The 16,436-nt window shown below is 45.0% G+C and overlaps 1 protein-coding gene across 1 annotated transcript in view; it reads left to right on the top strand.

The window, feature by feature from the left end:
- LOC117224800 (uncharacterized) overlaps nucleotides 1–14,272 on the top strand; it is a 610,978-nt gene extending 596,706 nt beyond the window's left edge. The window contains exons 12-17 of the mRNA XM_076524388.1: nucleotides 1,780–3,414; nucleotides 3,932–4,174; nucleotides 5,336–5,791; nucleotides 7,204–7,479; nucleotides 9,847–10,116; nucleotides 11,085–14,272. Of these exons, the coding sequence (XP_076380503.1) occupies nucleotides 1,780–3,414; nucleotides 3,932–4,174; nucleotides 5,336–5,791; nucleotides 7,204–7,479; nucleotides 9,847–10,116; nucleotides 11,085–11,275 (3,071 nt within the window). The 3' untranslated portion in view covers nucleotides 11,276–14,272. The remainder of the gene's footprint in view (nucleotides 1–1,779; nucleotides 3,415–3,931; nucleotides 4,175–5,335; nucleotides 5,792–7,203; nucleotides 7,480–9,846; nucleotides 10,117–11,084) is intronic.
- Nucleotides 14,273–16,436: the final 2,164 nt, after the last annotated feature.

Below are 16,436 nucleotides of genomic sequence, written 5' to 3'. Positions count from 1 at the left end.
CTCCTCGAAATTCTGCCGAACCGAGTGGTCGCTGTTCGCGGAAAATTGACGCCGCTAACGAGGAGCATCAGCCAACTGTGACAGACACCAGTTTCCCGCAAACTTCTCGTCGAGCCGCGTCGTCCGCGGGAACGTTCCGCGCAGATTTTCTTTCACCCTTTGCGAGCCAGCTGATTTTTCACTCGGTTTTCCTGGGAAAAACCGCGCGTCGTTTCTGACTAATTTTTTTTTTCTCTTCTGGAAATTCCGACATGCTTATCGAAGTTCCTACTTCGGCACTGAAATTACCGTCGAAATGAATTTTGCACTGTTCTTGGGTGGTCCACAAAATTGTTCGTTCACCTTTTAAAACGCAATTGCTTCTTTAAAATTGAACGAAATGACTCGAATTTTTTTTTAGATCGGACTAAAATACACCTCTTTTTTTATTTTGCTATTATTTGGTAGGACTGAAAATATAAGAAACTTGCGTTTTTTTAACTTTCTCATCCGAGTCTGAAACGAAAATTTAAAAAATGCGTTCTGTAGATCTCGGCAACTTAATGTTAACTTTATAAATTTGAAAAACGTGAGTTTTTTTGTTCATTCCAAGTAATAGCAAAATAAAAGAAAATAATTTTAGTCATTGTACAGTAAACTAGACCATCTCGTGCGAAAAATGATCGAATAAAACAGTTGCTTAATTACAGTGACAGACTTAATTTCTATCGATTTATACAATAAATCATTTTGCATGTAAGTTGTTGCTTTAAATTCAACTGATTACATGTGTTTGGATGATGGAGAATTTTGACGTTGAATAATCGAGATTCTACTGTATGTGATTTCTGAGTTACGTGGTTCAATATCGCGTCGACCCCAACATTTGCAGGATAGCTTAACATAAATATGGACACTTAAAGAAAATTGTGGCCCAACGTTGCCATATACTCCACTGCTCCGTAAGATTTCCTCAAAATTGGCGTGTCACACGTAGGTAATGTTCCTTGTAAGTGGTCGTTATCTACCAAACCGAAGCGATTCAGGAACTATTGTTTCTGAAGGGGAATCGATAAAATTGATGCCTTGGCTTCTATTTTTATTAGACAATCCTTACTTTGATCTCCGTAGCTCAGTTAGAATGCAGAACTTTTTAAAAGTATTGTTTGTTGTTCGAATGCATTACCGTTTTTAAATAAGTTCTGTATTCTAACTGAGCTACGGAGATCAAAGTAAGGATTGTCAGATAATATATAATATATAATAAAACATTTTGTTTAATACTCCTGTCGAGGGCACACTTTTTCTCGCAGCATTCGTCCGTCAAAACTTTTTTGTACATTACAGAGTGTGCCCCTTTGTGCAATCTTATTAACACATCGTATAAAATATGCATTCGCAAAATCGTATTAAAATATGCATTCATATCATTGTATCAATGGACACCGACGAAATAATAGAATCAAAAAGAGGCCCCTTCTAACAGCAACGACATAACTGCTTCAAGTCCTCCAGTATTTTCTGACAAAATCGGTAAAAATTTTCAATGATCCTGTATTAACCCTCTATGGGCCCACATAACTTTCAAGTCACACAAGCTAATACATCCATATTTTATCAAATAGGTTTAGTTTTTTTCACTCGCGCAAAAGATCAATAAGAAATAGTTTCATGAACCCCTTAAAAAAGATCATAAAATTGAGCAAATAGAAATCAACATACCATTAACGAACCGCTGATCAGATGCGATGCAAAGTCCATATCCATCGGCTAAAATCGTCTGTTTTATGAATTATTTAGTCGCCGGTGGCAGAAGTAGACTGCACCTGATGGACCTGGGGAATTCGGATCGCGGCAAATCGTCGGGCGGCATCCCTCTGTCAGGCCTCGGGAACATCCTGCTCGCGATCTTCAACGGGCAGAAGCATCTGCCGTACAAGGAGCACAAGCTAACCCAATTACTGAAGGAGTGTCTCGGTTCGTTGACGTGTCACGCCGCGATGATCGCCCACGTCTCCCCCAACGCGCAGCACTACACGGAGACGCTAACCACCGTGCAACTCGCCTCGAGGATCCACCGAATGAGGCGAAGGAAGATCAAGTTTGTCGGCGGCGGGACACAGGGGACGGGAAGCGGCGGAAGTTCGGGCGAAGAGGCGGCGAGGCAGAACAGCGAATGCGACCCGAGCTCCAGCGACCTGTCCGCGGACACGGTGATCTACGTGGGCCCTAGCACCGACGACGCGACCGACGGGGAGCATCCACCCGTCTACCTGCCCAGCTTGAACTCCGGCGACAACCGGTGCGCCATGGGAAAAGCGTTGCGAGGATCAGCGGCGGAGCGACCCTCGAAGATACCCGAAGAGCGCAGCCCGGTGCACAAGGCGACCAAAGCGGTGAAGTCTCTGACGCAGACAGCGTCGAAACAGACGTCCCCGGCGCACACAGCCACGCCGAAGGCCAGCCCGGCCAGGAAATGCGCCGCCGCCAAGGTGTCATCTTCCAAGGTGAACGACTCACCCGGCAGCAAGATTCCAGTCGCAGCTCCGAGCGGAGGCTCCGACGAGCAGTGGATAGACGGGCCTAGGATCTCGAAGTCGAAGGTCGCGGAGGCCAGACACATGCTGAAGGACTCGCACCACAAGAGGGAGACCTGGATAGACGGCCCGATGCAGCTGACCGGGCCGCCTACCCTGCAGATGCACACTCAGCAACATTCCACCGGTTATGGTTTCATGGACAGTCACAAGAAGAGCATGATCAGGAAATGGGTGGAGAACCAGTCGTCCCAGATCCAGAGGAGTAAGCACGCGGCGGCCAGGATCGAGTCGTCGAAGTCGTCCGGCCAGTCGTCGCAGTTCAAGGAGCTGACGACGTTCAAGACGTGCGGCGGCATGGACGACGACAACACCTCGATGTCGACGGCTGAGAGCGACAGCTTGAAGGCGAACGAGATCGAGGACATTACCGAGAAGCTGGGCGTCAAGCTGAACCTGTTGAACGTCAAGTCGAATACGGACTCCGGCCTGGACTTGACGGCTAGCCCGGTCATGGACGACAGCGTGGACAAAGGGAAGCTGGACCTGCAGGAGGACGAAGACGACGACGAGGAGATCGTTGTGCCGCCGCCGTTGCCATTGATAGAGCCGCTCAGCAACGGTGTCAGCAGAGAGGTCTCGATGGAGAGCCTGAATCTCTCGCACAAGGACATCGTGCTGCCGTCCAGACACTCGTTGTCCTCCGAGGACGAGATCTTAGAGATCGTCGAGGTCGAGGATCTGGAGCCGGTGCCGATGCAGGACTCGTGCCTCCAGGTCACCGAGGAAGACATCGCGATGTGCATGGGCGAGAACCCACTGCCTGAAAGTGACCAGGAGGAGCATCCTCTGCGAATACTCAGCCAGGAGAATCTTACCGTGGTCTCGACCTTCACCGGTAAGCCAACCATCGCTTACACTTATTAAATCCTTTGCGACTTCGAGCCAACGAAGTCCCGATTGCTTATTCCAGTCCTTGGTTCTCGAGGGACTTAATTAAAGGCTGTAACGAGTCACTATGACTACGGAACGTTCTTACCCGACGTTATTTCGTGACGGTTACGGTGCATCCTCCTACCAGCATGCGATCAATCCGTCGTTCCTCTTCTTCCTATTCCATCCCGAGCGCTCTCGAAGATACCTTCGCAGATTGTTCTCCGGCTCTCGGATCCACCGGATTCTGTAATAGCACAGCCGATGGAAAACAATCGTATCGGAAAAGAATGGAGAGAGAGAGAGAGAGAGAGCTCGGTATAATTACTCGTTAATACTTTCCGTCTTCGAACTCTCGGAGATAGTAGAAGCTTCTTACAGCTAAATACGCGGCCTCTTGTTCTTCCTTGGCCGTTTCTTTTTTCACCCGGCTCTCGGGCGAAGAAACCATCGAGACGCTGAAAAAGCATGTCAACTTCCAGACTCCATGTCGGTGATGTCGGACACGGAACGGTACAGACCGCAGTATCCACCACCGGTCGGCGCGGGCGTGCTGCCCAGGCCGTACTTCGACCACGAGGATTTCCTCGAGCAGGAGACTAGGCACAAGTTCGACCAGTTGGCGCGACTGCACGAGCTCTATCAGAGCAAGCTCGCGCTGGCCAATGTCTCCAACTCCGTCACCTACCAGAGGGAGAACTCCTCCAATGTTAGAGAAGCTCCATGTAAGTTTGCGCGCGTATAATCGCACTGTGCTGTCATCGACGGCGCGGTCGAGATTTTGCTGGCGATCCGAGGAGGACACTATGGGGTCGCCTTCAAGAATAATCGTTAGCTGACGAGCTGCTCGTGGACAGTAAGATTTACGATTATTCCCGGGAAACGTCGAAGGATGTCCCAAAATTATGGTACTTCCGGGAAACTAGAGATTACTGAGGTCATTCGAAGCAATTTTTTCCTTTACAAAAATTTTCAGTTTCCGATCGAGGAGATACTGTCCGCTCGCGAGCCTGCATCATCCTGCTCGTAGATGCTGAATCTCTGCTTCGGTCGCAATTTTGTTCGCACAGGTAGTTAATACTCGGAAACTCGCTGGTTCTACGAAACAATTGTTCTAAGAATAGTATGCCGAGGAAGTCGGAGCAATGAAACTAGCATTTGTAACGAACTTGTGATGATATACTCGCACAATCAGCAGTTGCAACGAAGCCAGCATGAAGATAAGAAATAATTTTGGGACACCCTTTTGATTGCTCTTCGAATGATCTGGGACACGATAAAAGCTGATCCATCGCTTCGATCAGACTATTATTGTATGCATTCTTTAATGTTAGATTTGAAATTAGTGAGCACTTTGTAATATAACAAATAATATATAGTTCTAATGTCCTGTCCAGTTCGCAACGTATCACGTTCGTTTTCAGTTCGGTTTTTGTTGCGATTGATCGTGGATTGGTTCAGTTTATCGACGAATTCGGGTTGTTGTCGGTCTCCAGTTAGCTTGTAGATGTGTCTAAAAATCGCCTAAACTGCAGGAGCGGGGGAACTGTCTTGGAGTGAATATTTGTCTGTTTATCGATCAATTTGAAGTGTGTCGCGGAGAATTAGGTATCCGATGACGCGCGCGTTTTTGGAACAGAGGGTATTAGTTGAACGTAAGTACACAGAATTGGCCACGCTATCGCGGATCCTTCGGCCCTATCACGATCGCTATCCGCAGAATCCGTATCTGCCCCGCCAACTGTACCTCGACCTCGCCGGTAGCACTGAAATTATATAGACAGTCTACCGGGTCGAGATAGGAGCATCGAGCAAATGAATCTACACTGTCAGCCAACCACTGTTGGTCTACAGCAAATATAATATTAACGCAGGACAAATTCCAGCCGCCCCCGTCTTCCGTCCTCCGTCGCGCTGTCAATCGCTGTCCCTCTCGGACGTGATGTTCAACGACAACGCGAGCAATCACGGCAGCATCTACAGCGAGCCGGCGTACATCGCCGGGAAGTCCGATCAGGAGAAAATCTGCGATAACTGTCGCCAGAGCATGTCCAGGCCGGCCACCGCCTCCTATTGGTACCCGAACAGCGTGGCGCACATAGCCAGCCCCAGAAGGTACTGCGGCAAGCTCGGTGAATGCAACATCTCTAGTCTGAGGCACCCCGACGGCGCCTCGAATCCTAATCTCAAAGAGGAAGTCGAGAGGCTACCGGGAAACGGAGCCTCGGGTTCCGATCCGGAGGAGGAGTACGTCGAGGCGAAGAAGTTGTTCACTGCGGCTGAGAGATCGGAGAGAACTGTCACTGGGAAGTCGGACATTGAAGAGGATCTCAAGATACAAGGTAGATTACGCTAATTATTAACACGTTCGCCGCCGCCGCCGCCGCGGCACACGGCGCCTCGCCATTCAATTAGAACCACTTAACGCTTTTAATCCTCCCGACGTTTGTGCCGAGTTTCATGCTGTATCGCGAGATATTTCAGTTGCCATCATTTTCACCTTTCTTCGGCGCTCTTTTTACGCTCCCTTGGTCATCTATTCGTCACCCAACTTCCAACTATTCTTTTTTCCTCCTCTGACTTTATCGTTTTTCGTTCTGTTTTCCATCTTTTGCGTTCGGAATACATTCTGTGATTTTTTGATGTTGACGTGCTCTTCAGTTTCTCTTTATACATACTTTTTTTATTGGATTTCAAGTATTTGTGGAAAAACTGTTTTACATTTTCCTTCGTAGTCAGAGATTTTGATATTTAACCTTGATACAGGTGTTCTTCAAATAGGAGAACGAACTTGAGAAACAGGACACACTCTTGCGATTGCTTTCTAATAAAAGTGGCAGCTTCTTCCAAAAAGTTGGCCAAAATACAATTTTTAATGTATCAAGCTAAAGTTTAGCCTCGAAGAAGCCATTTGTAGGACATTTGCCATTAAGATACATTTACTGACAAAAGTTAAGAAACAACGTAATCGTTTGATACATTTCGGTATATTCTCTATCTTCAAAGATACATAGATTGCAACTAAAAATAGCATAATGAGATAGCATCCCATACATCAATGATCAATGAGTTTTTTCTCAAATGTACTTGTACGAGAGCCATAATTAAATTGAATTCATATGTTATAAAGACTATCTATTTTCTAAAGTCTATTTCAAGATTGAAGTGTCAAGTAACGTAAAAAAATAAAAAATAATAAAATTTTGCATTCTATTTGTGTAATTATATCCAAATATCAAAAATGTTACCAATCAAATAAAATTTTTACTAAAATTAATGTCAGTCAGAATGTGTCGAAGTTTAAACACGGTAATATCAATTAAAAAATTTGTTATCGTGAAAATAAATTATAGTAGAAATTTATAATTTAATTAAAAATTATTTTTTCTATAAATTTGTCATAGATTAGATATAATTTTTAATATCTCGATATTCGCAAAGAAATAAGTTAAAAACAATGCTCGTGTAAGTGGTATCTGATTTGATTTTTTATATTTTTGAGAGCGTATTCGAATTCAGCAACTTCCAAAACATGAGTAACGATCGTTCATGAAAATTGTACGAAGTTATGAATTGTGACCAACTTTTGGGACCACTGTTCGCAGTTGTGCCTCTTGAGCTCCGAGAGACCGCACGTCCGTGGTTTCGGATGAAACTTACGCACTTGTCTAGAGTAGTAGTAGTAGTAGAGTCTAAGAAATAAGTTCGAAAGTTATGGAGGACTCTCGTTTGAAACGGAACTTCTGTCCCGCAGCAACAGCTCCGCTGCAGTTGTCGATTCCATCGCCGGCTCCGTCTTCGGGTCGAATGCAACGCAAGATCACCAGCATGGGTTCTTCGTTAGGTTTGAATAAGGAGGGCTACGATTCCGGTGCCGATTCCACGCCTCGAGCAGCGAAACTATCGCCAGCCACGTTATCCAGGCACCGCGCCGAAAGTTCTGGCTACGACAGCATTGTCAGGGACAGCGAGACCAGCAGCATCGCCAGCGATTCCTCCAGGCAAACCAGCGCTCTTCAGGAACACCAAGGTAGTGGATATTTGTCCGTGGATCTCTCGACACGTTTTCTACTATCGGTCGAAGTTTCAACGACCTCTTACATTCGAGGGAACACTGTCCAATCAGTTTGTCTCATTCCCTTGCTTTATTCGGCTTGAACGCTAATTCGTAAATTGTTCTTCGCTATCATCCCGAATTTTAAGAATCCTTAAGAATAAGTAAAATTTGTAGCTTTAATTTTGCCTATTTTAACCCTCTACAAAATTTATATAATTCGAAGGTAGCAAATATCAATCTCGAGATGTAAATTGATGACGAATTCATGATTTGAAAAAGAATTGAATTTACTCTGATATGCAAGATATTTTTATCACATAAATATTAAATTAAATGTTTAAATAACTGGTAAGTCTGAACGTGGCTTCATAGTTACATCGAGTTGTAGACGGTTTACTGAGAGCCACTGAAAATTAGCCACATTTTCTTTAAGATTCAATTTCTCAGAAATTCAAGGCGATATCGAAACATTTAGGAATCGTCTATCGGCCATTGAAACACAAAATTAGGGTTGGTCGGCGGCGTCGATTAAATACACGTTCGATCGACCGATCGCAAAAATGGCAGAAAATACAGCGAGATTATTTCCAATGCGAAACACGAACGCGATCTTTTTGCATGTTTTAATCGCATGCACTTTCAATCCTCCCCCCCCCCCCTCACGAAAGCTTCGTATTTAACGAGAACGCAATTATTAACACCGTTGCTGATGCATGTCATTGATACAGCTTTTGAATTATCGCCGCGTTTCACCGAGCACGCTCCATCGCAATGAACGCTTCCACTCAAATAGCAAGCTACATTTTAATTAACGAAGTAATGAGGAAAACCGTGTCAGCCGTGATTAACAAGTCACGGCGGTTAGCGAGCGACGGAAGGAACGAAACTTTGAATAAGGATATATTTCCAATGGTTGACCGACTGCGATGAAAGAAACAATGAGATTAACTTTTCTTCCCGATTAACGCATGCCTGATCGTACGCGAGCATCATCCAAGTATCGACCTCCAATCATGGTATCATGGCATGTTACAATGACAAATGGAGAAGCGATTAATCCTTTGCACTCGAAGCCAAATTAACGCAAAATTTAATATAGTTCTTCTGACCCACTGAATTTCCATTTTATTTAACCTAATGCATTTTATACATTGAAATTGAATTTTGTGATTGATGCAACAGTTATCTTTTCTATAATTCTTCAAATATGAACAAATTTGATTAATAAAATTATTTTGAAACGTGACGTAACAATTTTTAATGGCGTCTTGGTGTCGCCATTCGAATAGAAAGGGTTAATACTTATAGGGGATATATCGTTCCAATCAGAAAATTGTAGAATGAAAATGAGTAATTAGAAGACAGCGGTTTTTATATATTTGTGACAGAAATAATAAGTAGGCACAGTCTAAAACAGTGAAAACATTAAAGGGAACAGAATGTTCATGTATCGATTCAAACAAATTAAAACTATTAAAGAAAGAAAAAGCGAGCAAATAATTTTTATTTTGCATAGATATTCGAAATCTGCTAATAAGAATATTGAGCAAGACGGTATCAAAGGATTAATCGCTTTTACATTGCACGATGATTAGACTGCGGATTTTATGCATTTATGACGAAAATAAATAGGCAAAATACAAAAGTGTAAGGACATTAGAAGAATTTAAACATATTCGTATATATTATTTTCAACTTATCGCAATCATTAAAGAAAGAAAAACATTTTCATTGCAGCTGTGCTCGTCACAATTAACTCAGACAATTTTTAAATAAAGATCAAGTTAAATAAGGACGCATAAAAATCCGTAGTCTAATGGCGATGTTTGGATGATAACATTATTATAACTTATCGCAATTATTAAAGAAAGAAAAACATTTTCATTGCAGCTGTGCTCGTTACAATTAACTCGGACAATTTTTAAATAAAGATCAAGTTAAATAAGGGCGCATAAAAATCCGTAATCTAATGGCGATGTTTGGATGATGACATTATTATAACTTATCGCAATTATTAAAGAAAGAAAGACATTTTCATTGCAGCTGTGCTCGTTACAATTAACTCGGACAATTTTTAAATAAAGATCAAGTTAAATAAGAACGCATAAAAATCCGTAGTCTAATGATGATGTTTGGATGATGACGGTATTTCGACGACGTTGTCCGCGAACGTGGACAAAGTCTTAGCAGTAAGGGTCCCTCTAGCGACGACGACGAAGTAGCTCGCTCACACCCCCGTGAGACCGATGTGCAAACCCTCTAAAATGGTCCCCCCGTACGATGGTTCTCCTCAGGTGGCGCGCTGGGGGTTCTAACCTCGACGTTGTGCGGGTGTTTCAGCGGTGGAACAGCGGGCGGCAGAGTGCGGGCTCCGGTCACAGGCCCAGTGCCGGGCCCATCTGCCAAGGGCGCCGTCCGCGGTGCCGGGGATACTCGCGTACACAAGCGAGGACGTGGACATCCTGGACAGGCGCGCGCAGTTGCGCTCGGATCCACGTGGCACGATGTCCAGGATACACAACCTGCGACTACGCCAGCGCCTTCTTAGGCTCGAGCTCCGCGACGCTAAGAAGCGTCTGATGGTGCCCGACGACCGCTGGAGCTACGATCGTAAGTGTCCTCCGCAACAATGCCGTAGAATCTTCCGAATTCTAAGGGTACGTTCACGTTGGAACGACGATAAATTTTGGAAGAGCTTCGATCGCAACGGCGACGAAAGCCGGACACTTTCTGCCTTGAATTTGTTTGCAATCGAGCTGGGCTAATTTTCCGATTTCTGTCGTTAACCCCTTGCCGTATTTTGACAGTCTCACTCGTCATGAGAATTTCAAGTAATAACTTATCCGAGCGTAAGTGTTATTCTGTCCATTAAAATTGGAATAAAATTCTAATCCCTTGTCATCGATATTTAAGTATTTTAGTAAATTTAGGCACACAATAAGCATCAATTTTCTTTCCCTTTTAAGGGATTATTGCAATCGGACAATTTCTGATCGCAGTAATTGCGAAGAAAATGGTACGTCAAGAGGTTGAAGGGTTCTCAAAGATCCGCGATTATTCTGGAGATCATTACAGAGCCCAACAACAGTTTCTGTAGATCGTGCGAAGATTTAGCAAAACTCTCCCGCTGCAAAAACTCTGGAAACTCTGAAGACATTTTTAAGTACAACTTGAAAGTACTAAATATTTTTTTCTTTTGAAACGTTATCGATATTTAAGCGTGATTAGACAATGCTCAAGGATAACAAAGACGCTGTTAATGTAGCAATTAAATCAGACATTCTGCAATTTATTTCAAAAATGAAGAGTTTTTGGGAAAGATCTAATCACGTCGTACGATAAAACGCAACGATCACTCAAACACCGATCACCAATTTCGACGAATTACTAGTATATTTATAGTTTAGTCAAAGATATTGAAAATTAAAAAAATCCCAACTCGAAGCGAGAGATCGAAAAGCCTTTCGATGAAAAAGAGATAATAGATACAACCGACGTACGCGTTCTAAAACTGAGCATTAGCCATAAATCCATGTCGCAAGGATAAATAATAACGTGTACCGACGCGAATGTTGCAGTTCACGTGGAGAACGGGATGGACTGGCGACATCCGTCATTCGTGGAGGCGCTGGCGGCGGAGACGTGCATCCTGCAGAAGCGCGTGGAAGCGTGCAAGAGCCACGTGCTGCTGGTCACCTGCTTCGACTCCTGTCCCCGGCAACAGTGTACCCGGCAGGCGGAATCGCCGTCTGGAATTCGGATCACATAACCAAGACTTAGATCAGCGCGCAGCACCGCGTGCTGATCGTCCGCAGGAAACGAGTCGCCCGGAACACGGATTAGAAACGAGACGAGCGAGGTCGCCGATTTATGGGGCGGACGGGGGAACGGAACGACGTCGCTCGACTCCGTCCAATAGTTGTTAAAATGACATAGTTATATCGTCGTGATCGTCGTCGTACGTCGTCGCTATTGTTACACGTGTAATCGATAATAAGAGAAAGCTTTCGTCATCTTCTCCGGCGGAAACGCGCGTCGTTCGCGCGCGCCGCGGCTCGCGCCGCATTCTTGAGACATCGTTTTCGCGGGAGTCGCGATCGTTTCCGGTCGAAGATGTTACGCGACGCTTACGATTGTTGGCTGAATAGCGTAGCGCGCGGCCCGGCCTAGCGCGTCGGACACTTGTTGACTTAAATAATTTAGCGTACGAGATGGTGCTGCATTTTTTATACCGATCGCCAGAGCCGCAGTTTAGGTAAAAATTGATCGACGCCGAGATCCGGCGAACGAAGACTGCCGATCGGAGCCGCGGAAACGGCGGCGTACTTAGGGGAATATAGTCCGCTGTGTTGGAACCGGATGACCAGCGTCGAGAGAGAGAGAGAGAGAGAGAGAGAGAGAGAGAGAGAAAGAGAGAGAAAAAAGTGGCGTACCGATGTGCCGTACACGAGGAGGAGCGATCATGTAGGAAAATAATAATTGCGTACAATCAGACACGTCTGTCTTCGAATCGATGACCCTTCTTCGATCGCCGGGGCCCTTGATCCGGCGATCACCGAACGAAATCGAACGGGGCGGGGTCAGTGCCCGTCGAACATCGATGACAGCGAGATGCGTCGAACCAACGTAGCCGAATAAAGAGACACATAGAGAGAATACGTAGCACGAAGACACACACGTACACGCTCAGTCACGATCCAGAGGTGACAGACTGCCAAACAGATCGGGGGTGAGAGAGGGAGGGGGAGACAGAGAGCGAGAGATACAGAGAGGAAGAGGAGAGTCTAGGATAAAGAGAAGTAGGGATGGAGCGAGAGTTGACGAGATAACGCGTCATAATCATTGTATTTAATGCACGCACATTCATTCAAGATATTATCGTAGCTTTAATCGTTATCAGCAGTAACCGCACTTCGTAGGGCTCTGTAATTCACTTAGAGAGTGGCGAGGACTGATGGGAATGCGAACGTGCGTGAGTGAGCGGAACAGAGAGAAAGAGTGCGAGTGTGAGAGAAATAGAGAGAGAGAGAGAGAGAGAGAGAGAGAGAGAGAGAGAGAGGAAATATTCGAGTACCAAGAGCAGCGAGTGTGGCTGATCAGGCGTAGAGTGTTACTTTTCGATAGTAATCGTATTCGTAATTTGTAAATGGTTCGTGTTCGGTGCGCGAGAGAGCTCTCTGGTTAAATGTAGGACGCTGATGCTGCCATGGCGGAAGGGAGAGAAAGGGAACGAGCGTGTGAGACAGGCAAAGAGAAAGGGGGAAAGAGAGTTTCGTGCGTGTACACGGATCCGAAACGTCAGAATCACGAATCGGGAGAACGCGCGTGGGTGTGGAGTGGGAGAGAGGAGCCGGAGAGTGTGAAAATAGACGGGATGAAAATAAATCGGGAATGGCGGTAATGCGCGGCAGAAATAGAGAGATTCCAGCGTGCTGATACGCTCGCTGGCGAGCCGAGCTATCGACGAAAATCGCCTTCTCGTTCGAACGGTGACCGTCGCGACCATTTTGCCCGGTCCCGCGACCTTTGTCGGCGCCTCGAACCGCGCGGTCTTGGCTCGTCGTCTTCGCACTGCCAATTTACGAGCTTAATCCCCTTTTTATACTGATCCGAGATGCCTGTGAACTTCGGACGTCGGTCCGCAAAGCGAAAGTCTCGAGAACTCTTGCTCGATTCTCGAGGACCATGATCGAAACTCAGACTGACCACGCCGGCGGGCCAAGACCGCGCGACTCGCGGCCGGTTTCCGGAGGCAGATCGCCGGTCCCTACTGCTCCAGAGAACCGATCTCGAAGCTACCGAAACCAACGATGTAAGCCGAGTGTCTTTGTCCGTCGTTAAAGGAACCTGTACGCTATTCGTCCGTACGATTAGACTGTTCTTGACCCGTCACTGCCAACACGCCACTGTACCTTCACCCCATGAACGATCGCCCTTAAGGGATGCTCGCGGTCCTCCGATTTTCTCGGTTGATTTCGGACCGATCTCCTTCCGATCGAGCCTAGTTTGTCGCTAGGATTTTCGTCGAACGACACGTTCTCGAAACTTCGTGAAATTTGAACAGCGTCGAGAAATGATCCGAAGAAGTTCTGCAAATATTTTCGCAAGAACTTGGAGAAGTATGCTCCTCGGGAAACTGTAGAATATTGACACCCGCTCGTTGAAAAAGGAAAAGAGAATTTTGTGACTAAAGAAGAATCTTCTTTCGGTAAAATCGGCGAAGCGTGAATTCATTTCAACGGAAATCTTCGACTTTCAGAAATCGGTTGACAGAAGCGTGAATTCGTGCGAGATTCCGCAGTTCACCTGCGACGGCGACCGCTTCCTAGAGACACGTTCTTCCAGTTGCCCGAAGGACAATGCGAAACGGAACGAGCCAGCATCCGAACCGATTTCATGTCCCGTACCGTTTCCGGTTCCTCGACTTCACCGATCCTTGCCCTTTTACCCCAAGGTTTTTCGCTTCCGTTCGAGTTCGAAGCGTCGCCGCGAGTGCGGCACTCCGTCGAACCGTGGATACAAATTAGTAGCGATTTAAACGAGTACTAGCGCCATAGTTGATTAACGATTAAGGAATAACCGATCCCGCTGAACGGAGAGCGTGGCACGGACCACACGATCGCGTGCTCGCACACAACAGAACAAGAAGACACGATGTACCACACACAAGCGTCTACTGTATCATAGTACTTGTACTATATTTATATTTTATATGTACAAATTAGTCATGTAATTTCTTGTAATAAAGATCAATTTACAACGTGAAGTTCGGCGCCAGCCGTGTTGTCCTGTCCGTTCCCGACCGTGGCATTCCTTGTCTTGGTTCCCGAGTTGTCGCGGCAAAAAGCGGCGGGAGAGGGTCTGGATTCCTCGGAAGAATTCCTGAGACAATTTATTGGGACGTTCTAGGCACCGCCAGACAGTGTTAGCGACCGATGCGGATCGCGTCTCGGTGGTCTCTCGCAGGGTCCAAACTGGACACAGAAATTAGGTCTGGGAACAGCTCTGACGCATGGGGGTTCGCGGCAGAAAAATATTAAAGATACAAAGAATTTTGAAACTTGTGGAAAAACAAATTACCTTTTCGCAACGTAATCGTGAAAGTTGAAGTCAAAAAGCTTCAAATGATTCTATTGAAACAGAGTTATGAAAAACCCGTTTCGGATGCGACTTCTATTTTCGACGTTGACTCACGCTTTCATTTAGTAAGAAAATAAATTTTAAAACAAAGCAACACTGTTTTTCGTGTAGACATTTTGAACGTACCTATTCCAAGTTCTCGATTACTGTTGAAAAGGACTTCGTATTCTAGAATTTTGCAATACTGGCAGTATTAACCCTTTGCACGCAACTGGTGCCTCAGAGACGCCACAAAAATTGTTACATCACGTTCCAAGATAATATTTAGATTCTCAAAGTTTAGATATAAAAAGTTGTTAAAAGTCTAATAACTGTATGAGTCACAAGACTCAATTTCATACGCATAAAATGTATTTTGTCACATTAAATGGAAATACGATAAGTTAGAAAAATTCATTTAGATTTACAGTTAAAATGGGTTCGAGTGCGAAGTGCTGAATAAACGCTTAGAGAAACTTCGCTGTTTCAACGAAATGTTAATTAATTAACACCATGGTTAATCTTGTGCGGTGAATAACCCGCACACTCTGAAGCAGCAGCCTTACTGTTGAAACTTCTGATAGAAATGAACGATAATTAGAACAAACATTCCTGCGCGAACCTTTATCTTCCTGAACTTAGCGTTCTTGTCGCCCGTGGTCCTATCTCACAAAAGAAAAGAGCAACGCGAAAGCAGCTCCAGACGCGCGCAAATTGCGAGGAATAAATTGTCGACATTGAATGAAGGAGTGGAGGTAAGGACGTGGGTGTAATTAGACGCAAACAACGATGCGCGCTAACGACGCGGCGGAGGAACAATGAGTATCATGGATGCTTGAGTCTTCTAGTGTTTCGTGTCTCACCGCGCATCATCGTACTTGTGTCTGTTTAGGAAACACGCGATGTGTAGTTTTGGAAGCTTGAAAACTGTGTTGGTTATTTAACCAGCGTTGCCTAAAATTCCAAACACAATTTTGAAGAGAATGCCGTATTCAGAGTTACAAAATAAAGTCCTGAATCTTGATAGATTCAGTGTACCGAAGGCTAGGATCAGCAAATGGAGGAAAGTCGTTAAAAGTACTCGATATCGCGCATCTCATTTCAATGTTTCCTTCAATAAATAAATCGACGCCGAAACGTCGACATTCGGACACAAAGTGGTGTAGATAATTATATACTCTGAGTAACTATCACATTTTCAGTAATATTTGAACAAAAACTTAACAAAACACCATACTTGCATATTTCAATGTTAGAAACAATAAAAGATAGAAATATACAGATACAGTATTTTGTTACACTTTCGTTTAGATATCATTAACAAAGTAAAAGTTACTTGGGCTCTGTAATTATGCGCATCGCCGTGGTTCTACCTCTGTATTCGTTACTTTGTCTACGAAAGGATAATTGAAATATCACGCAGCTAGTTTTATGGAAACATGAAGCATTCTCTGCCGTTTACGAATATGTAAATTGTTGCCAACGGTTATTTTTAATTAGACGACAGACTTTAAACGTGTTACCGTCGCGTTTACATATCAATGATTTACGCTCATTCCGTAGAAGATACGCGTATTAAAGCGTAAAATAGAATCTACGCGCTCTCGGAGCCAGCCACGAAATCAGTTCTCATTGAATTAGGGGCTTAAAGCTCCGCGGACCAATGATCGTCGGATGTTTAAGATCGTTCGATGTGGGTACCAGCCGCGCAATGGGCTGACCTTGAAGTCCAATTGCACCGGTTGCCGATAAAATCCGATTATTTCACTCCGCGGTTGGCATTACGGTGGCCTTGGCATTAGAATGGATCG

Source organism: Megalopta genalis, chromosome 9 (assembly GCF_051020955.1).
Source record: "Megalopta genalis isolate 19385.01 chromosome 9, iyMegGena1_principal, whole genome shotgun sequence".
Taxonomy (NCBI): domain Eukaryota; kingdom Metazoa; phylum Arthropoda; class Insecta; order Hymenoptera; family Halictidae; genus Megalopta; species Megalopta genalis.
Note: the sequence above shows the minus strand (reverse complement) of the source record. Positions and strands in the feature narration are given on the sequence as shown.